Source organism: Abramis brama (genome assembly GCF_963993115.1).
Source record: "Abramis brama genome assembly, chromosome: 1".
Lineage (NCBI taxonomy): Eukaryota > Metazoa > Chordata > Actinopteri > Cypriniformes > Leuciscidae > Abramis > Abramis brama.
The window spans coordinates 7,511,074-7,534,221 of record NC_139963.1 but is presented as its reverse complement, the minus strand read 5'-3'; the positions used below and the strand labels follow the sequence as shown (position 1 = coordinate 7,534,221).

General features: G+C 37.5%; 2 protein-coding genes across 2 annotated transcripts in view; one reads left to right on the top strand and one right to left on the bottom strand.

Annotated features, from left to right (window-relative positions):
* hid1a (HID1 domain containing a) overlaps nucleotides 1–13,072 on the top strand; it is a 39,637-nt gene extending 26,565 nt beyond the window's left edge. The window contains exons 13-19 of the mRNA XM_084108387.1: nucleotides 982–1,146; nucleotides 2,525–2,752; nucleotides 4,544–4,689; nucleotides 4,766–4,855; nucleotides 6,599–6,690; nucleotides 6,765–6,923; nucleotides 12,046–13,072. Of these exons, the coding sequence (XP_083964513.1) occupies nucleotides 982–1,146; nucleotides 2,525–2,752; nucleotides 4,544–4,689; nucleotides 4,766–4,855; nucleotides 6,599–6,690; nucleotides 6,765–6,923; nucleotides 12,046–12,109 (944 nt within the window). The 3' untranslated portion in view covers nucleotides 12,110–13,072. The remainder of the gene's footprint in view (nucleotides 1–981; nucleotides 1,147–2,524; nucleotides 2,753–4,543; nucleotides 4,690–4,765; nucleotides 4,856–6,598; nucleotides 6,691–6,764; nucleotides 6,924–12,045) is intronic.
* Nucleotides 13,073–13,827: 755 nt separating this feature from the next.
* On the bottom strand, nucleotides 13,828–20,501 carry otop2 (otopetrin 2). The gene is made up of 7 exons (XM_084108397.1): nucleotides 20,317–20,501; nucleotides 19,605–19,920; nucleotides 18,816–18,952; nucleotides 18,674–18,732; nucleotides 17,492–17,640; nucleotides 15,606–16,426; nucleotides 13,828–14,397 (listed from the first exon to the last, which is right to left on the bottom strand). The coding sequence occupies exons 1-7, from the start codon at nucleotides 20,368–20,370 to the stop codon at nucleotides 14,227–14,229; spliced, it is 1,707 nt and encodes a 568-aa protein (XP_083964523.1). The 5' UTR covers nucleotides 20,371–20,501; the 3' UTR covers nucleotides 13,828–14,226.
* Between the last annotated feature and the right edge of the window lie 2,647 nt (nucleotides 20,502–23,148).

Below are 23,148 nucleotides of genomic sequence, written 5' to 3'. Positions count from 1 at the left end.
CTAAACCTTCATCCTTCCCTCGCACTTTCTAACACATCTTTCCCTCGCGGGTCAAAATGACCCGAAGCCCTAAAATTAAACTTTTTAAAAAAAAATGTATTTATTTTATTTTGCAGAAAGCTTGTTTTATTTCATTTTTGATAATATTTTTTCTAGTTTTTAATGTCATTTTTTTGTCATTTTTTTGTCATTTTTTTTATTATATTTACCTTTAAATGACTAGATTTGATCAATAAATAATAAATAGTAATTTAAGCACATTCCTCACATTCTTTCAACTTAAATTCAAAATAACTCACAATTTCACGCATAACCCTTTTAATTCAGCTCAAAATATCTTACATTGATATGTAATCAACATATGTATCTTACGTAATATGTTTGCCGACCTCTTATGGAAAAAATAATAATATAAAATGATATTTCATGACTCTAGATAGCCTTATATCTCTATATGGAGCAAATGAGCTGTTCCTCAGGGATATAGGTCCCTAAAGTCAGTTCTCTTCAATATGCATTCAGATACACATGTAGACATTATAAAAAAAAAATTTTTGGTAAAGTTTTGGCATTTTTAGCTTGAATTTTGAGCATTTTTAGGTTTTTCTATGTGAACTGAAGCATTCCTCGCATCCCATTCATTCCTAAGGGGGTCAAATTGAAGGATTTGTTACTTTCTTACATTTTCAACCACAAAACTCTTCGAATCCATTACATTTTTTTATTTTATTTTTTTATTCGTGGTTCAAGTGCGACAAAAGTTGTAGGGTCTTGGACCCCTCTGATGAACACAAAAAAAAGAAAAAAAAAGAATTTCGGGTCAAAATGACCCGAGGGAAGGATCAAAAGGCCTTTATTCCAAATGGAATGTTCAGATTAATGTAGAATGTTTAGAATGTTTCATGTGTGTAGTTTGATGCGTGTCATTCAAATGTTGTGTTCTTTGCGTTCTCTGTCACATGACATTGTGTCGTTGTTTAGTGTCTCCGTACCTGAAGAGTCTCTCCATGGTTGCGGCCAACAAGCTCCTGCATCTCCTGGAGGCGTTCTCCACCAACTGGTTCCTGTTCTCTGCTCCTCAGAACCACCATCTGTCCTTCTTTCTGCTGGAGGCCTTCAATAACATCATTCAGTACCAGTTTGACGGTGAGATCCACACTCTCGTTCATCTCTGCCAGATCAATTCTAATTTTGAAAGGAGGCTTTTAGATGTTCTCTTACTGTTCTGCCAACTCTGTTAATAGAAGTCCACGTGGAAACTCTTGGTCAAACTGTGGTCTTACTTCTACTAAAAGGTTACATAAAGATGACCAGGGTCAGAAATGTGTTAACCTAACCTAACAGTCTACTTATAATCTAGAGTTAGCTGACATGTAGTTGCAAATTAATGAGAGTTAGCTGACATGTAGTTGCAAATTAATGAGAGTTAGCTGACATGTAGTTGCAAAGTTACTTATAGTTAGTAGTCTGTCTGAAGTTTTATTATATAAATTATACGCATAAAGCAAGCCAACAGCGTTCCCCTTCACTGAAGCGCTCCATGAATTCAGTCTAGCGTGAGTTCTGCACTCTTGCAAAAACTCTGGTTAAGCTCACTAAAGCTGTCAAAACTGTGAAATTAATCTCTTACTTGCGTCATATCTGCACTTTATTGTTTATGATGAAAGAATTCAGCCAGTAAAAGTGCCTTGAATCCATAGACTGTAAACAAATATGGACGTAGTGTCCGTGACCTCACCCGTATGTTTCTGAAGAGCATTTTTGAAGCCCAAAGTGGGCGGAGCCGGTCGTCGTAATCTTGGATAACGAAAATGTGCAGCGAGGCGGATTAGCTGAGGTGACGTGACACTAACAGACAGCCGACAAACGGCTAGCAGTGACATCAGTGGCAATCCACCTGTCACTCAAGTGGCCACGGCCTTAATTATGCACAACTTTAAGGCTTAATATAATTTAAACGGATGAGTTATAAAAGAATTCACCCCCCTCACAGTCGTCATGAAGGGCAAAATTAGCTTTATAGACCAAAACCACTTTTTGCACCAGACTGTAAACATGTTTATTTCTGCTGTAAAGTTGGGCATTTTAACATGGGGGTCTATGGGATTGACTCTCTTCTGCAGCCTGTCTCTAGTGGCCAGTCCATGAATTGCAGCTTAAGTCACTTCCGTGTTGCATTCAAGAGAGAGAGACAGGCTTTTTCAGCTAAGGCTAATCTAAACGCCTCTGATTGGCCATTGCATTCATAACAGAAATGTGTGATTGGTTATTATGCTCAATGCTGCATAAAATGTGTAAGTGAGCAGATCTAAATGTAATGCAATCGACACTTTTCATTAATTTCACTTTAATCGAGACAGTCATAGATTTAGTTTAATTGTGCAGGGGAATTTTTTGCCCCCTTATCTTTTTTAATAATTTTTTTGATGGGCGTTTTTGATCATTTTGGTGGCATATTTGCCCCAAGCCCCCATTGATTTCCACCCCTGACCCCTGACCCCAACTCTGATGCTGTTTTGATCAGGTAACTGTAATCTGGTGTACGCCATCATTCGGAAACGCAACGTCTTCCACCAGCTGGCCAACCTGCCCTCCGACGCCGCCACCATCCAGAAGGCCTTGCAGAGGAAGAGGAAATCTCCGAACGCTATATCCCGGACCAGCTCCCAGGAGACCGTGTCCATGGAGGGATCGAGACCGGCTGTTCCCGCTGAACCCGGGACACTGAAGGCCAGTCTCGTGGCCATACCAGGTAGATCTGCTTATTGCAGTGTATACTGGATCATATACAGTCAAACCAACATTTATTCAACATTTCTCACATTATCATGGTTTATTCGCTATAGTTTATAAAATGGTACTAAAATATGACTCAGAATCAGTTGATATTTCACTGGTTTTGTCCGTCCTTCTGTTAGACTGTCTCACAGATGAATTATGTTGAATATCTGTCAGCTGTTAAATTTAACTACACAATTAGATAATACCAGTTTAGATCAACCAGTTACCAAGCAATGCTTCATTTTGTTCAGTCTGTGTGTAAAAAGAGCATTAGCAATTAAAGAAAAAACACTTCAGCAAAACATGATCAGCTCAAAGTGTCTGAATCATTTTTAGTCCCAAATTTGTGTAAATGTTACTGGTAGTTACTGTATGAAGAGTTTTTGGGTATAATATGTCACAGTTTACTTTATTTTGCTCTCCTCACTTACATAAATGAACTATAGTGTCCTGCACCTACTAGTGAAAAAATATAAAAAAATGATATCTGGTGTCTAAATAATTTTTGGTTTGACTGTGCATTATATAGTAGTATTAGCCAGTTTTGGGAGTAACCAGTACAGTTATGTAATCAGATTACTTTTTTCAAGTAACTAGTAATGCATTACTTTTAAATTGTACAGCAAAATCTGTCCCCATGATGAGAGGAATCGTGAGTAAGTGCAGAGGCACTGTGTGTTAACATGACGGTTGCTGTAGATCTAGACTAAATGTGCGCATGCATTTACTCATCTCACTTGCACAAAAAACTGATTCAGTATTCCTCAAAATGAATAAAAACATGTTAAATAATATGTATTTAACTTATAATATGTTAAATAACACAAATATACTTTATGTATTTAATCTCACTTTATTAACCAATGTGTTTGCTGCTGACCTGCGATGATCTAATTCAATCGTAGTTAAATATCACATTAGTGTTTGATTTTTTTAAATTAAGAGCATTGTTCTTCTCCTGCGTCCTGTTCTTCTGTGGTTCAGAATGGCAGCACATCTGAAGGTTTGTTTGAGCGGCGCCCGACTTTTTTAGGGAGTAATACAATATTGTAACGCGTTACTTTTAAGGGTACGTTTACACGACAACGATACGCTTTAAACGGAGAAGTTTAACCTCTGAGTTTTACGCGTACGGATGACACCATTGTCAAAACGATCCCCATTCACACGGATCCGCGAAAACGGCTAAAAACGCTGTATTCTGCTGCCAGGCCAGTAGATGGCGATGAAACTCTACAGACTGAACACGTAATACGCATGTGCATGACGTCATCGTCTTCAGAGATTTACTCCGTTTACATGGAGACCATTTTCAACTAAAAACGTACAACTTTTTATGCATTTTGGCTGTTCGTTTACATGACAACGGCGTTTTGGGGCCTGAAAACGCAAACTTTTGAAAACGGGTTTCAAAGTGCATGTTTTTGAAAACGGTCTCTATTTAACAACAAAAAACGTGAATCTCTGAAGACGATGACGTCATGCACATGCGTATTACGTGTTCAGTCCACAGTGTTTCATCGCCATCTACTGGCCTGGCAGCAGAATACAGGGTTTTTAGCTGTTTTCGCGGATCCGTGTGAATGGGGGTCGTTTTGACAATGGTGTCGTCCATACGAGGAAAACTCAGAGGTTAAACTTCTCCGTTTAAAGCGTATCGTTGTCGTGTAAACATACCCTACAAGTAACATCCCCCAACACTGGTGTAAGTGAAGACCATGAGATAGTGGCACTTCATTTAAGACAGGCTAACTCTCTTCAGACATCGATAAACTGACGGAGAAGTCCCAGGTTTCAGAAGACGGCACTATGATAGCAGTGCCACAGGCCGAATACCCACAAACCCCTGAACACAGCGCTGCGGCGGGAACCAGCGACACCGAGTCCATCTCAGGACGAGACACTGAGGTCAGAGGAGCCGACGCACCGTCACGTTCACTACTCGCTCTCCAAACGCAGGTGATAACAGTGATTCTCTTGCTAGGATGTCTTCTACACCGAGGCAGAGATGGCGAGGAGACGTCTGTCCAGCTCTTCATCATCCGTCAGCCACTGGAATCCCAAACCCGACTGGGTGAGAAAACCTTCATCAACACTACCTTTAGGATTAGTCAAGTCAAGTCACCTTTATTTATATAGCGCAGATTGTTTGAAAAATCCTATAAAACGCCTAAAAAAAGGCATACCCAAAATAAATTGCATGCTGTTCTTGAACCATTTGGAGTATATGCATGGTTTTGGTCTCTTTTGAAAGGGAACTCTTTTGTCCCCAACTAAGCAAGCCAAAAGCCAATGACAACAAAGGCGAAAAAAGGCGAATAAGGCAACAGTTGTCTTTCCGAATGATTTTATACTGGAAATTGTTAGGCAAGAGTCATTTTTAACCCCTGAGTTAAAGGGATAGTTCACCCAAAAATGAAAATTAGCCCATGATTTACTCTCCCTCAAGACATCCTAGGTGTATATGACATTTTTCTTTCAGAATAATACAATCAGAGTTATATAAAAAAAAATGTCCTGGCTCTTCCAAGCTTTGTAATGGCAGTGAATTGCTCTTTCTGTTTTAAAGTCCATAAAAGTGCATCCATCCATGATAAAAGTGCATCCATCCCTTCTAAAGAAACCATTTGCCCAGAGTTTCTTTTTTCTTTTCTTTTTTACGTGCCCTTCACATTATTCCAAACCTGTATGTTTCAGTGAACACAAAAGGAACAGTTTGAAAGACGCGGCTAAATAAAGATTCTTCAAATTTAGTCCCCTTTGTGTTTTCATGGGGAAAATAACAGCAAAGAGGTTTGTAACAACACTAGAGTGAGTAAATAATAGCAGAGTTTTCCATTTTGGGTGATCTTAGTCCTTTAACATAATCATCTTATTTCATGTTTATGGAGTAATCTTCTCATTTGCATATTTAACCGGTTAATAACATTGATTATACCACGGGGCTGTTGAATGCTTGATTCTGATTGGTTGACGAACACACTAAGGTGTGCAGTTATTTCCCAGTAAACGCACAGATAAAGTAGTCCTACACACAAGAGCGTGTGCATTATTTTTCTAATAATTCAATGGCTCTGAGTCAATTATTCCTTACTTGGGCAAGTACAATGTGTAACATGTTTCATGAGCAGTTTGTGGCACATTTGCCATATCAGCAGTTTTTCCGTTTCTTTTGGTTAGCATTTATTTTCCCAAATCCTCATAGAAAGAATTAATGATTTGGTCTTTTTGTCTGTTTGTTTGTTTGTTTGTTTCAGAAACCCACATTTCACCACCCTGAAAAATATGAAACCACCATGTCATTTATTTGAAGTGAATGTTTATATTGGTGTAATCAAAAATCATGGTTTTATATTGGCTTACACTTGTTTGGTTCAGTTTGTCTAAAAGCACATAACACTCCCCATAGAAAAAAAAAATCAAAAGGAAAATAATGTATTTAGTATTTTCGTTTGACATCAGATGTGCAGAACACACACTGGCAGCTTTACTGACTGCAGGAATTATTGTCAGTTTTAGTTTTTTAGTTTTTTTTCGTTATATAACAGAACATATTATGCATAGTTTAATAAGACATTGCAATAAACATTAAGCTGTTTGTTTTATAATCAAAATATCATAACTTATGTCCGCTTTAGTCCCCGCCCCTAAAACCTCAACATCCAATCAGCAACAGGTGCACAGTCACCGCCTTAGATTTTTTCTTTGTCGAAAATATCACAATATGAAAGAAAAGATGTGTCGATGCTTTAGTTTCATCAAGACTTTAAGAACTACCTTAAGTTAACCATTTTAACTTGATTTGCACTCAAATCAGGTCGTGTCCTGGAAGAGTAAACTCCCACTGCAAACCATCATGCGCTTGCTGCAAGTGCTGGTGCCACAGGTGGAGAAGATCTGCATTGACAAGTAAGAGGAGAGTCAGTCCCTGATCGCTGCATGTGGTCTGATGTGAAATATGACGGCGTGTTTCTTTGCATCAGGGGTCTGACGGATGAATCGGAGATCCTGAAGTTCCTTCAGCATGGCACTCTAGTGGGTCTGCTTCCCGTTCCCCATCCCATTCTCATCCGGAAATACCAGGCCAACGCGGGAACCGCCATGTGGTTTCGCACGTACATGTGGGGAGTCATTTACTTGCGGTTAGTATGACACTACAGTCGAAAACATATGATCCACCTTATTCCTGATGAGCTTACTGTGTGTTCAGTTATGGGTGGGGGGGATTTCGTTAAAAAAGACTGAAACGAATCATTTCAAATCATAAGGTTGCCCTACAGATAACGCTGATCTGTCAGTGTGACTCAATGAGCTGTCAGTTTTCCTTCATGTTTTACTTTCAGACAGGTGAATAGGGTAAAATGTTTAACTAGCAGATATCACCATGAAACTTTCCCAGTTGATTACCTACATTAAGATGAGAAAAAAATGTATTACAAGTTTTCTGTAATTTAATGTTTAAATATGCAAATTAGGCAATCTGAGTATTGAATAAAGCCAGGTTAAAAATTATTTTTTCATTGTGTTCACATATTAGATGGGAAAAAAATGACAGAGGGATTTATGGATATCTACTTTTGTTATCCTGTAAATCAGAAAATACTGTCAATAGCCTTAAAAAAATGATTTTCGCCATGTTTTTTGGAATAAAATGTTATATAAATCAGGCTAGGAATAATATATTTACAAATCCCTCTGTAAATGTCTTCATAATATAACTAGGTACAAGACTGGAAAGTTTGGTGTATATCGGTGCTACTGAAGTGGAGATTTCAGACTTGGAGAATGAGAGAAAAGTCATTTCGAGAAAACGGGCTTTAAAGATTTATCATCAGCCAATGAGATTGCGCATTCAGCCCTTTTACTTTCATGATTGGTTGCTGATAAAAAGGAAATGACCATATTTGGATCCGACAGGATTGTACAGGAGAGAGAGAGCTTTCTAACGGTGTGTGTGATGACGGTGCCGGCAGTGATCGCGGAGCAGCGCGATGATTTACAACGCCGACTTTTGTCGAATTTATGAGAAATTGACAGACGCAAACAGACAAAGTGTAATAAAATAAAGACCTAAATGTGTATTTCGGACTTTTTTTCACCACAAGTCTGAAAGAAGTTATGTTATTGAAGACAAATATCCAAAAATCTCAAAATTGACCAGTAAAAAAAAAACCCGATGTTTTTGCCTGCCGTGTCTCGCCTTAATAGTATGAAACAGGACCACATATACTGCACATTTGTGGTCTGTTCTCCAGATTTAATATACGATATATCCCATTAATAATTCACTGGAATGCACAAAGTTTTTCTCCTCAAATCCTCACGTCTCTTTCCAGGTTTGTTTTCACAGGTAAATACAATTTATTATCCGTCAAAATGACGGATATCACTTTAAAACAGTATCACGCGATGCTGAAGTTAATGAACATTTTAGATTAAGGCAACGTATGTTACATAATACAGATATATATATATATATATATTACTAGAGTGATATTTAACCCGTCCGTGCGTAAGAATCGCGCTTTTGGGGTTATTCATGCTCTGTTGAAAGTACCTCGTTGATGCTTTTAAATGTCCCTTTAATGTTAGAGTAGAATAATGTCATCTCATTGTACTCAGTTTTTAAAAAGAGCGAGCCTTTCTCTGATTGTTTACAGCTTAACAGAAGTTACACCCATAATTGTCATGGGGTGTAGAAATAATACAGTTATTTTCATAAAGTACAAAGTTCTGTCATGAAGCTCTATAGGCACAGCTGATTGGTTCCTGCTGTATCAGTAGCCAATGAACTCGCTGCTCATCCTTCAAAAACTGGTCAGCATTTGCTGTAGCGGAGCCGAAGCCCTCCTCCCTCCCCAGCTCCACCTGTAGAGATCGGGGAATGCATGTGTGCTGTAGTGGACAGCAGCAGAACAGATCTACTCCACCAAGACCAAACATATCAACAAACACTCCGAGAGTCGAGTCAGGTCAAGTCACCTTTATTTATATTGCGCTCAGGGTTTGAAATTCACTTTTTCACTCACCGGCTAAATTTTTAAGTTACCGGCCATTCAGAACTTCTACTAGCCAAAAGAAAAAGAAAGACAAGGAATAAACCAGATTAACTACATCACAGCTTACAATATATATATATATATATATATATATATATATATATATATATATATATATATATATATATATATTATAAAATTTAGATTCCATACATTAATTTCTTATTCAAACAAAATCCTGTCATCCTGCTGCTGTACGGTAAAGCAGCTTTACAGTGAAAACAGGAAAATGATTCAAACAGAGTTAATTTCGGCTCTACAAGAAAACAGTGTCATTGTTCAGCTGAAGATCAATTATTAAATGTAAAGATCAATTATTAAATGAGTTTATTTCATCTATAAAGCAGTTCTGGAGAAAACCGTGATGTCATCGTCCAGCTCAGTTCTCATTTAACAGCGTCACTACAGTCAGATCAATATTGTTGAATATTTAGCAAGCCAGAGGCGACAGTGGCGAGATCATAAAATCTCTGTCAGGTGACAGAATAGAAACCAGGATCAGTCACTCAGTTCTCCTCTTGCCAGTGAACGAACAGCGTATGATTATGAATTTCATAAATCAGAATTCAGATCAGGATATTCATCCAGTTCCTCTTTAATGAAGTACTTGAAGATGGTTTCATAACGCCGGTATGGGTCTGTGCGGTGGACCGGTCATAACAGAAATGTCATCAAGAAGTCTCTGAAATGACTTTCTTGTAAACAAGACTATATGGGAGAGAATAATATACAATGAATGCACATGAATATAAAGTTATATACAAATATCATAGCTTGTTTCACCCCTAACATGTCCGACAGATTAAATCAAATCCCGCTCTACATTATTTCAAACAGAATATTCTGTTATTAAATAGTATGTTAGATTTAAAGAGACTAGCACAATGTGCCTTAAAAATGTTTTTGCCCGACTCTTAGCATAAAATTGTATTTGACACAGTTTTGGTTTGGTCAGGTCACATTTCACCTCGAAATAATGCTCCTTAAAAGAAATGAGTACTCTCTCTCTCTCTCTCTCTCTCTCTCTCTCTCTCTCTCTCTCTCTCTCTCTCTATATATATATATATATATATATATATACAGTCAGGTCCATAAATATTGGGACATTGACACAATTCTAATCTTTTTGGCTCTATACACCACCACAATGGATTTGAAATAAAATGAACAAGATGTGCTTTAACTGCAGACTTTCAGCTTTAATTTGAGGGTATTTGCATCCAAATCAGGTGAACGGTGTAGGAATTACAACAGTTTGTATATGTGCCTCCCACTTTTTAAGGGACCAAAAGTAATGGGACAGATTAACAATCATAAATCAAACTTTCACTTTTTAATACTTTGTTGCAAATCCTTTGCAGTCAATTACAGCCTGAAGTCTGGAACGCACAGACATCACCAGACGCTGGGTTTCATCCCTGGTGATGCTCTGCCAGGCCTCTACTGCAACTGTCTTCAGTTTCTGCTTGTTCTTGGGGCATTTTCCCTTCAGTTTTGTCTTCAGCAAGTGAAATGCATGCTCAATCGGATTCAGGTCAGGTGATTGACTTGGCCATTGCATAACATTCCACTTCTTTCCCTTAAAAAACTCTTTGGTTGCTTTCGCAGTACGCTTCGGGTCATTGTCCATCTGCACTGTGAAGCGCCGTCCAATGAGTTCTGAAGCATTTGTTCACAACATGCTTTTCTTCACAACATTTGGCCAGATCAAGAACACTCTCCAGGAGGTAGGTGTATGTGTGTCAAAGTCAACAATCAAGAGAAGACTTCACCAGAGTGAATACAGAGGGTTCACCACAAGATGTAAACCATTGGTGAGCCTCAAAAACAGGAAGGCCAGATTAGAGTTTGCCAAACAACATCTAAAAAAGCCTTCACAGTTCTGGAACAACATCCTATGGACAGATGAGACAAAGATCAACTTGTACCAGAGTGATGGGAAGAGAAGAGTATGGAGAAGGAAAGGAACTGCTCATGATCCAAAGCATACCACCTCATCAGTGAAGCATGGTGGTGGTAGTGTCATGGCGTGGGCATGTATGGCTGCCAATGGAACTGGTTCTCTTGTATTTATTGATGATGTGACTGCTGACAAAAGCAGCAGGATGAATTCTGAAGTGTTTCGGGCAATATTATCTGCTCATATTCAGCCAAATGCTTCAGAACTCATTGGACGGCGCTTCATATTGCAGATGGACAATGACCCGAAGCGTACTGCGAAAGCAACCAAAGAGTTTTTTAAGGGAAAGAAGTGGAATGTTATGCAATGGCCAAGTCAATCACCTGACCTGAATCCGATTGAGCATGCATTTCACTTGCTGAAGACAAAACTGAAGGGAAAATGCCCCAAGAACAAGCAGAAACTGAAGACAGTTGCAGTAGAGGCCTGGCAGAGCATCACCAGGGATGAAACCCAGCGTCTGGTGATGTCTGTGCGTTCCAGACTTCAGGCTGTAATTGACTGCAAAGGATTTGCAACCAAGTATTAAAAAGTGAAAGTTTGATTTATGATTGTTAATCTGTCCCATTACTTTTGGTCCCTTAAAAAGTGGGAGGCACATATACAAACTGTTGTAATTCCTACACCGTTCACCTGATTTGGATGCAAATACCCTCAAATTAAAGCTGAAAGTCTGCAGTTAAAGCACACCTTGTTCATTTTATTTCAAATCCATTGTGGTGGTGTATAGAGCCAAAAAGATTAGAATTGTGTCAATGTCCCAATATTTATGGACCTGACTGTATATATATATTTTTTTTATTATTACATTTAATTTGTATTTTATTTGTAATTTTATTTAATTAAATTTTTATTTAATTTAAAAAATATATTTAATTTAATTTAATATTTATTTATTTTTTAATACTTTTTTATTAAATTTAATTTGTATTTTATTTGTAATTGTATTTTATTTAAAAAATATATTTATTTTTTTATTTAATTTAATATTTATTTATTTTTTAATAAATTATTTTAATTTTATTTTTTGTTTAATTTATTAAAAACACATTTTTATGTAATTTTTAAAAAATGTAAATAATTTTTATTTAATTGTATTTTTTTTTTTTTTTTTTTTTTTTTATTGTATTATTTTATTAGAGGGCACATTTCTCTCTGTTGATCTCTGGAGTAAGAAACAGTGCTGGATATGTGTGTGACTGTAATACTCTGGTGAGTTTAACATGGTTTCTCCTCTCGCTCCAGAAACGTGGATCCTCCGATCTGGTACGACACCGACGTGCGTCTCTTCGAGATCCAGAGGATGTAGAAATGATCCGTGACACTGAGACCTCACCTGGCCTTGTGCTTTCGCTTTAACCCATTCCCGTTCCCCAGAGAACTGTGAGACGCCCCTAAAGCTGCCAGTCGAGCCGCCAGCGCTGGCTGGTGTTCAGATGATAACACGTCTATATATAAACCATCGCTCCATAGTACATACTGTGTTCAGCAGCCCAGACATGTGAAACTCTCTCTCACTGTGCTTTTTATAGGAATAAAGTGCTTATTATAAGAAGGAATGCTATTTATAGTATCTAAAAAACTTTGTGAATAATTTCTAGGAGGCTTTTAGAAGTTATCAAGCATTGACAAAGACCTTTGGATTGTATTAATATCGCCACAAAAAGGTGATATTGCTGAATCATCCTTTTTTGTTACTTGTTGGAACATGCATATGTTTTACATTACTCCCAATTTTCACTATTAGTCAAGTCTGGGATGAAGAATAACTGGAAGAAAAATCAAAAAGCTAGTTTAGATGAATTCCACCAGGATTCACACACGCTATACCAGTCAAACATTTTGGATCGGGAAGATTTTTAATGTTTTTAAAAGAAGTCTCTTCTGCTCACCAAGGCTGCATTTATTTGATTGAAAAGTATATATATTACAATTTAAAATAACTGTTTAGTTACTTAAGTTACTGTTTAATAACTTAAAGTGTAATTTATTCCTGTGATCAAAGCTGAATTTTCAGCATCATTACTCCAGTCTTCAGTGTCACATGATCCTTCAGAAATCAGTATAATATGATGATTTGATGCTCAAGAAACATTTATTATTATTATTATTAATGTTGAAAACAGTTATTTACATTTTTATTTCAGGATTCTGTGATGAATATAAAGTTCAAAAGAACAGCATTTATCTTAAATAGAAAGCTTTTGCAACATTAAACACTAACGTTCAAAAGTTCGGGGTCAGTAAGAATTTCTATTTTATTTTTTGGGGGAAAAAAAAGAAATCAATACTTTTATTCATCAAGGATGAATTAAATTGATCAAAAGTTACAGTAAAGACATTTGTAATGTTACAAAAGATTATATTTCAGATAAATGCTGTTCTTTTGAACTTTCTATTCATCAAAGAATCGTGAAAACAATTGTACACAACTGTTTTCAACTGATATTAATCATTAATGTTTCTTGAGCATAACTTTTCTATTTTAATATATTTTAAATTGTATTGTTTTTATTATTATTGTTATTATTATTATTTTTGATCAAATAAATGCAGCCTTGGTGAGCAGAATAGACTTCCTTTAAAAACATTAAAAATATTTACCGATCCAAAACTTCTGACTAATGAAAATGTACAAAAAAATGTTGTTTCCAAAGTATTATAAAGCAGTTGTTTGATGGTATATCAATATCTCTATTTTTGTCTGCATATCAGTTTTGCTATTGAGATCGTGTAAATATCGCTTGATGTTTGAAGTGGAACTGCTGGCTACAGATATGAAAAAATATGATAAACAATCAAATAGAAAGATTAGCTTGTGGTTTTTGAATTTCTGCATACGTTCATGTTGTTTAAAGTGCCGATAACTGTAACCCGAATGTTGCTCTTGATTTGTGGCAGTATTTATAAGAGAGCTTTGTGGCGCAGATCGAGACATGTGTTTTAATGTTTGTGTATTTGTGCAAAATTTGTTCCAATATATTGAGAGAATAACAAAAAAAAAAAAAAACACGCTTCTCACTGTGTCACGTTATTGACTTAATTTATTCATAATGAAGGAGAGCATCAGTAAAACGGGGAGTAGGCTACAGCATGTGTGCTCGTTTTAATCTGGGTAGCCTATACATAGTGACCAGAATAAACAGAAACTGGGAATGAGAGGGCAAGATCTCCGGGATTAATTCCCGAGGATTTCACTGCAGTCACCTGTAACAGGGGCCATATCTCAGAACATATTTATTCACAATATATTAAAAAAGGATTTCAGTTGAACATGGTCTTTCTCCACACACACACTCACACTAACACACTATCCAATAAAATTGTACAAAATGTCACTTTCAGCTACACAAAAATATACTTTAAAAATATATATATATTTTACAATGTGCATAAGCGGGTACAGTTCATAAGTGCTCCGCTGGTTTACGAGGTGAGGCAGACCTCGAACAGACTGGCCACTGAGTGCAACCGGTAGAAGATCCCGAACGGCAACCCGATGTTCACCACGGCTGCCCACGTTTGAAACTCGTAAACGTCCGATCCGACGGTGTTGTCGAACTGAGGCCGGGCTCCGAAGGCAGGCATGATCCACAGCTGCAAAACACACAAGCAACGTACAGAATTACAATATAAAACTGGTCTGACTGATGTTTTAAAGACACAAAAGACTATTCAGAACGAGCAAAACTCAGAATTTTAATGCAGGCTTGTCAAAATTAAGGCGAATAGGACATTTTAGAGAGTAGAACCATTGATTTCTCCGCCTCCAGCTTCTTCTAAGGCACTAAAATTTGTTATTTTGGTTTTTAGGCTCTGTTTACACCTGGTATTAAGATGCGTTCTGGTCGATCGGATCACAAGTGGATGAAGGAGACACATTCCCGTGTTTTATTCCGTCTCTTTTGTCCACTTTCAAACACTTCTGTCCTGATTTCTTCGAGGGGAGGGTCGAATTCACATTATGAACGCGTCCAGAGCTTTAGTTTCAGCTCTGACAGACACAAGACCAGCCAAACGCTGTGAGTGTCTGTTAGAAATCAGGAATGATGAGAGAACATTGTGTTTGGTATGATTTCATCTTCAAAACAAACTTGGGTCTTCAGCTGTGAAAGTTTAAACCCCGTCTGGCTAGAGCTCTTCTCATAATGTTCACACATGAGGTCAGTAGACGGAGAGTAGACGATATCGACCCCATGAGCGTTTACACTACGAAAGCAATCCAGTCAGATGTGTTTTCAACTCTCTCTGGAAGTGGTTCAAAGTGGACAAGCTCAAAACGTTTTAGACTCCATTTACTCCTGTATTTAGCGTCGTCCACATGTGACCCGATCGACCAAATCACATCTTAATACCAGCTGTAAACGGCCTAATTTTAAGCTTTGTGTAACAAAATAATAATAATAATGTAAATTTTTTTGTATTCGTCATTCGGTGGCTCTGAATTGTCAAAACGCTTGCTACGGATGCGGAAAACGCAGATAATTGAACGCGATCCAAATTTTTTTATGACGGACGGAAGTTTCGGAGGCAGTGTGTAAACGCGATTGAGGTCGTATTTAGGACCTTAACTCAAAAATTATCAAGGGTCAGATACTTAAAATGACAATCTGTGAGGTAAACTAAACACTATTGGCTGTTTGAAAAGGGGGCGGAGCTGTTCAATATGTCCCGCCTTAGCTTCCTGTTTCAGTGGAAGTTACGTCAACGCATCAAACAAAGCTGCGCGTTTCAGTGGGACTTTAAAGAAAAAACATGTGTATCCCCCCCAACTCAATAAAAAGCATCAAGGGTCAGATACTCACAATGACGTTGCAGAGCAACAGGAATGCGCAAATCTCCTTAATGATCCTCCTCTTCCAGGAGAGGCGACCCTGAAGGATCCCCAGCGGGATGGGGAGCGTGTGAGACGGGACGATCGAGCTGCTCCTCCTCTCCGGGTTTCTCTCTCTCACCGCCATGACGTTGGCGAACACGGTGCTCGTCTCCACCTCCGTCTCGTTGAACGGCTCCCGGTGGAGGCCCTTGATGAGGAAAGCGTTCTGCAGACACAACTGGATCACGGTCAGGACAGCGCAGGCCAGGTTGAGCCCGTTCGTGTTCCCCATGACCCCTGATGCCAGAACCGCAACGATAATGAAGTAACAAATGAGGAACTGTCCTAGAGAGGCTCCCACGAGAAGCCCGACATCCAGACTCCTCGTTGGGTTCTTCCCCGACACTTGCTCCCTCTTATCCATGCGGAAAATCACACAGCCGATTAGACACGTGATGGACATGAGAATGATTGCGACTATGTTCATGATGTAATGCATTATTAACGCTCTCTCAGTCTTTTTCGGGTCTCCTTTGGCCACGTCCACCTCGTAGACCACGAATGTCGCCAGACCCGTCACTAGGATGATCAGACCCACCACTGGCCCTACGAGGACGTCCCACGGGCTGAAGCGCAGCTTGTGACTGTGGTGCTCGTCCATCTGCCGGCCCACGTTCTTCCACATGACATAGGCCAAGGCGGAGGCGAAGAGGCTGTACTCGATGTTGAAGGGGTACAGGTAGTAAAAGGCCTTCTCGAAAACGTCACACACGTTATGGCTACACTTGCATTCGCTCTCTTTAGCACGACCTGAAAGAAAGACAACAGAGAACGTCAAAGAGATGCTCTACATATAGCCAAATTAAGCATATCAATCAGACAGTCGGCCCAGATCAGGCCCACATCCGGTACTTCATGCGTATGCCGGATGTGGGCCAGATCAGGGGTCTCATTTATAAAACTGTATGTAGGATCCTTACTAAAAGTGCACCCGAAAGCCAAAAGTTAGCATATCAATCAGACAGTCGGCCAAGATCCGGCCCACATTGGATTCAGCGCGTAACCGGATATGGGCCGGATCTGGGCCGACACTATGTTTCTGTCTGGGCAAGGAATGAGGTTTGATTGGGAATTGCAACTTTGCTAATGACAAAATGAAATGATTGTAATTTAACGGTAAAAAAAAAAGTGCTACGGTGAAAAACTGTTAATTACTTAACAAAGTTTCCATACTATATATACTGTGAATAACTGTAATAGATCTAACTGTACATTTTTACAGTACAATAACATAAAATTTACAGTTTTTGGACGTGAAAAAGAGCAAATCATTGTATAATTTACAGTGAAAAACTGTAAATTGACATTCCCACAATTCCCTGTGTGACACTTCACGTTTGATGTATTTTTGTTGAAATAACTGTTTCTTCATAGTTTTTAATCAGTTATTAACATTAGGGTTTTATGTTACATTTAATGTTGTAAAATTAATGTTTGGTGTTTAGTGTTTGTGTGAATGACACTGTGCAGCTTCTATTAATATTAACTTCCTCAGCTTGAGATGAGCTTTGATTCATCATGTGACTCTCATCTCCGCTGTGATTGGTGGTTGTCAGTGTATTACATCGGTACAAAACAGATATTAGTACTTCAATTTGTCGGTAAATTAACATTATATCAGATAATGAAATACGTTTTTCTACTGTAAATTTAAGTCAAGTCTGTAAAACCTAAAATGCTGCTACCGTATTTTTTACAGTAAATTTCTGGTAGCCGTTTTTTTTTTTTTTTTTACTGTAAATTGAACAGAATTTGTTTTAGAGTGTACTTTGGATGTATAATCACGCAAGTCTTAAAAGTGTGCATGTCAAGCACCTTGTATGGTGCCGTTGAAGCTGTAGCCGCTGTTTGAGGAACCGTTGTACGAAGGGTCCTTTGGAGCCACTGTTTGATGGAGCGACTCTTCAGTCACAGCCGTCATCCACACCATGAGGTTCGTGGACAAGGTCAACATCAGGCCACATCTACAACAAGAGAGAGAGTAAATAATATCACTATACAGTAACACTTAGAAGCATACATGAGTAGGTGTCCTATCAGAACCAAATATTTCCTTGAGCTAACTTTAAAATGTGTGCTCATTGCTTCACACAACTCTACACTCAATGGGCTTGAAGTGTCAGTTACAAACGGATCGTTTCCTTCACGGATCTGAAAGGGTGTGATCATTTGCCTACATTTGTCAGACTTTCCCATTAATTTCCCTTCCTGACTACACCATGAGGTCAAGATGGCAAAAGACAAGGAAATAAAATGACTAAACCATATAACAACCCACACATTATCTTGAAACCACACTGATAAAAAAATTTAAGTAAATGCTACGGAAAGAAACTAATGTAATTTCTACATGAAAAAAGTAAGTTCAGGGAAGGATTAAAAAAAAAAAACTAAGTAAATCCTATATTTGTACTCAATTCAAGCTTATCATTAAAGCATAAATATCAACGATATAAAATTAAGTAAAACCAACTCAACTTTTCTAATACAAGTGTTCACATCATGCACTGGGGCATGAATAATTAATAAGGTTGATACTCAAAAACGATCTATCGAATGTTATCGTCATTGTGTATTGTGTATGGGTTAGGTCTCTGTTGTCAAGTGCCATGTTACTTCTATTATGTAGATACAGTATGGATTCTATACAATATCAATTGTATTATTACCTATTACTTATGTTTCTAAGTAAAGCATACACTTTAAAAGTGTGGTTTAATTCAGTGTTAAATTGTTTGAGTAAAAAGATAATTTTGTTCAATTTACTTAACTTAGTTAAGTAGATGTTACTTAATTCTATATGTGAAATAAATATAATTAAGTAATATTTACTTAATTCAATTAAATGTCAAATGAATGTTAAGTTTGATGTTTTATGTGATAATAACAGGTTATACAGAGCAGCATCAGTAACATTTGTGTTTATAAATGTGTTAAAAATTGTTACGAGGATTTTATCAAGTAAAAAAGTATTTTTTTTTCAGTTCAAGGACTCACCGTGTGATGATTTGCTGTATCTGTACGCAGTCTTTGGCGTGGACCCAGAGGACGTACGTCTGGAATATGGAAGAGAGTATATTTAAATTATCTATAAACACAAGAATGAATAACTTAAAAGAGCAGGAGAAGTTCTTCATACCTGGACGATGACAAACAGAGCTTGCACAACAGGGAAGGCGATTTTCACAGGCGAATCGCAGTGCATTCGACCCGCGTAATAAATGATCTTGAAAATATCCATGATTACACTGCAGACGCCAAACAGAACCAGTCCAGCTGATGAACACACAAGCACAGTATAAGCACTTGAGAATATACAGACCAACCAAAAGTTATTCAGACACCAGATATCATTTGTGATATTTTTCACTAGGTGCAGGACTCCATAGTTCCTTTATGTAAGTGAGGAGAGAAAAATCAAGTAAACTGTGACATATTATACCCAAAAATTCTTCAAACAGTGACTACCAGTAACATTTATACAAATTTGGGACCAAAAATGATTCAGACACTTTGACCTGATCATGTTTTGCTGAAGTGTTTTTTCTTTAATTGCTAATGCTCTTTTTACACACAGACTGAACAAAATGAAGCATTGCTTGGTAACTGGTTGATCTAAACTGGTATTATCTAATTGTGTAGTTAAATTTAACAGCTGACAGATATTCAACATAATTCATCCGTGAGACAGTCTAACAGAAGGACGGACAAAACCAGTGAAATATCAACTGATTCTGAGTCATATTTTACTACCATTTTATAAACTATAGCGAATAAACTCTGATAATGTGAGAAATGTTGAAGGTGTCTGAATAAATATTGGTTTGAGTGTAGATGTGAAAACAACCCGAATGTTCTTTCTGAAATCTTTAATTCAATTGAGTTTGTAGAACTGGATTTGATCGTACGAATGAAGTGTTACTCGTACCTCTCAGCCAAACCGGTCCAGCATGACTGTCTTTGTAGAGAACCGCCTGGTGCACCCGAGAAGTGTGGACTTTGTAGTAAACCATCCATACGGTGGTGAGGATGACGAGTAAGATGAGGAAAATCAGGAGATGAGAAGAAGAGATCTGGATCTTGTTGAAGACACTCCCGCTCACGATGGCGATTCCCAGGAGGAGGATATTTAAGGAGATGAACCCAGACAGAAGCCATCCCCAGTTTCGCCCCTTCTCTACTGTTTTTAACTTGCCGTGGGCAAGACCCTGGCCGGTGTGGTGAAGTGCCGTATCTCCATGGCACTGTAAAAAAAAAAATCAGTTAAATTTACGGTAAAAAAAAAAACGGCTGTCAGAAATTTACTGTAAAAAATACGGTAGCAACATTTTAGGTTTTACAGACTTAAATTTACAGTAAAAAAAGTTATTACATTATGCGATATAATATTAATTTGTGGAAATTGTGGGAATGTCAATTTACGTTTTTATTACTGTAAATTATGCAATGACTTTCCATTTCACCTCCAAAAACTGTAAATTTAACGATATTTTACTCTAAAAAAAATTACATTAAATGTACGGTTTGATCTATCACAGTCATTCACCGTATATAGGTAACACGGAAACTTTCTGTTAATCAATTAATAGTTTTTCACCGTAAGCATTTTTACTGTAAAAATCACGATCATTAGTACTAACTTGGATGGTGGATATCTGGTTCTCGATGGCTTCAAGGTCTTCCTTGGTCGTCATGTTGATTGAGTTAGAAGAGCTGTCCACAAGAAAACACAAGTGAAGTTGCAATTGAGTCCAAGTTGCAAAGAGTCTTCTGGATGTATAGAGTATGAAGCGTGTGAAGACCAGCTGTCAAGCCAAAGAGTTAGAAGAAGTCTAGCTTCCTCGAGCTGTTTAAATACTTGAACCCGCATCTAACCAATCACCTCCCCTTTCTTCCGCTTACGTCTAGTCCTGCGTCTGCCCCTCATCTGAAGGAGACCTGCATCCTCAAATCTGACTTGACAATATTGGAAATCTAAAAAGATTTACCTTTGCTTGCACTGGACCAGGGCCAACCAATGGCCCTCAGCTATTGTGATAACAGTGTTTAACAAGAGCACTACCTGTACCACCTCCACTCTCTCAGTGTGTTTGGTGACGGAGGAAACGTGAAGTTCTGATCAGACACCCTCAGCTCTGAGTCATCAACAAATATTACGCTTTTATTTACCTCAGCCGTATCTGTTTTCAAAATATTAAGCCTTTATTTACTCTGCTTTTCCGGATCAGTGCGATATTGAGCCTCACCCAATTTCATTGTAAATTTGTGCATACAGATATACAGTTTGAGATGAATTGTGCCATTGTTTCTTTTGTGACCTATGAGTGCTATGCATTAATGGAGATTATTAATGTTAACACCATGCACCAATATTTAAAGCAGCATTATTATTCATGCTTAGGTAGTTGGTATTTATATATTAACATTTAATCATTTAACAGGCTCTTTTATTCAAAGCGACTTGCAACGATATTAGCAAGATCCGCAACACAGCATTTCAAGAGTGAACATGATACACACTGTAATAAGCGAGCAATAAGTTATGACAACATATGTTTTCACTGTAACACTTTACAATAAGGTTTATTAGTTAACATGAACTAAGAGTGAACAATACTTCGACAGCATTTATTAATCTCAGTTAATATTAATTTCAGCATTTACTAATACATTATTAAAATCAAAGGTTGTATTTGTTAACATTAGTTAATGCACTGTGAACTAACATGAACAAACAATGAACAGCTGGATTTATATTAACATTAACAAAGATTAATAAATACTGTAACAAATGTATTACTCACTGTTAGTTCATGTTAGTTAATACATTAATGTTAACAAATTAACCTTATTACATTATTACATTTTACATTGCTTTAACTCATTTTTTAAAGTTATACAAGATTCAACTCAATTTATTTAAGTCAGATTAATGTAATTTAAGTTGAAATGACTTAAACATCCAATTTGATTGTACTTAAAGAAAATTAAGGCAGCAGCTTTTTTTTACAGTGCAAAAGTTGAAGATTATTTGGCAGATACATTTATTAAATTAGCAAAAAGCACTTACAAGAGAGTAGTTTAACAAAAGTCCTCCACTTACCACGAGTAGAAACCGCTGGCCTTCTGAGGAGCGTGCCACTTCATGGCACATATATACACTTGCCGACACAGTGATTTACTGTAGTAACCCTGAAGGACCTGTAACCTGTCAGACACAACACACAGTACACAAATAATTAGAAAAAAAATGAACATCTAGGAGACAATGTGCAATTAAATAATAAATCTTCAAACATTAGTGGAGCTGTGTATAATAATGCCACAGAATATGGGACATCGTGAAATAAATGCCATGCATATATAACCCCAATAAATAACAGTATGCAATTATTGATTGAGGTGTCAATGCCCGGTAGGAACTCACAGAGGTTATATATGAATAATTGCTTACAGTTAAAGCTGTAACAACATTAATGGGAAGAAAATAACGTCTCATTTAATGTGCATCAATTTTTCGTGTTAAAGCATGACTATTCCGTTAATATTTGGCCGCTAAAGCCACAAAATAAAGATATGAAACCGATATTTTCATAACAAATTATCAAAGCAATAGCATGAACACACTTTCCAGGCTAAACATTTCACACACACACACATACACACACACACACACACACACACACACACAAAAGGTTTGAAATATACAATATTGTATATTTCAAACCTTTTTGTGTGTGAAATGTTTAGCCTAAAAAGTGGGTTCACTGGGTTCATATATAAATATAATATCACGTGGTTTGATGCATTATTTGCACTTCTTACATTTTGTAGGCCACTTTAATTGAATATATATGAACTAATAATCTATTAAACAGCATAATAGTTTTGCTTAATCAGCGTATGAGTATATGTGTGTATGTTTTTGGAGAAGGGCTCTTTTGCAAGAAAGTCTGGTTTCACTTTATTTTGATGGTCCCTTCATTAGAGTATTAATAGAGAGTATTAGGAGACTGGTATGGTTAAGGGTAGAAGTGTTGTAGATAAACATTAAAGGACACTAGAACACAACAACATGTACTTGCAAAGTTGCTTATAGTCAGCAGAAAGTGTTTGGAGGAGCAACACAATAAAGAGTTTGCAGATATTAAGCAGATTGTCGACTAATACTCTTATAGTGACTGAGAGTTGACATGAAGTTACTTGAATGTTCAAAAGGGACCATCAAAATAAAGTGTTACCGAAAGTCTTTCTTTAATCAGATAATATATTATTTAAATCCGAAATGGGAAAAAGATTGCTTTTTTGCAAGGACTGAGCCGAAGCCACACCCTCACGAGAGGCGCGCGCGTCCTACGTGTCCTTGGAAACTCCTTGCGCCTCTCGCGCGCAACACGGACGGGTTCAGACCTGAAGCACCGCGCGCGCGTGGAGGAGTGAAAGAGTGATGGAGGCTGAGGTTCGAGATCACC

Excerpts from the sequence above, each read along its gene's own strand:
- otop2 (XM_084108397.1), bottom strand. The coding sequence starts at position 20,370 with ATGACGACCAAGGAAGACCTTGAAGCCATCGAGAACCAGATATCCACC. Across the intron at positions 19,921-20,316 it reads ACCAGATATCCACCATCCAA|TGCCATGGAGATACGGCACT; the intron begins GTTAGTACTAAT and ends TTTTTTTTACAG. Across the intron at positions 17,641-18,673 it reads ATACAGCAAATCATCACACG|ATGTGGCCTGATGTTGACCT; the intron begins GTGAGTCCTTGA and ends CTCTTGTTGTAG.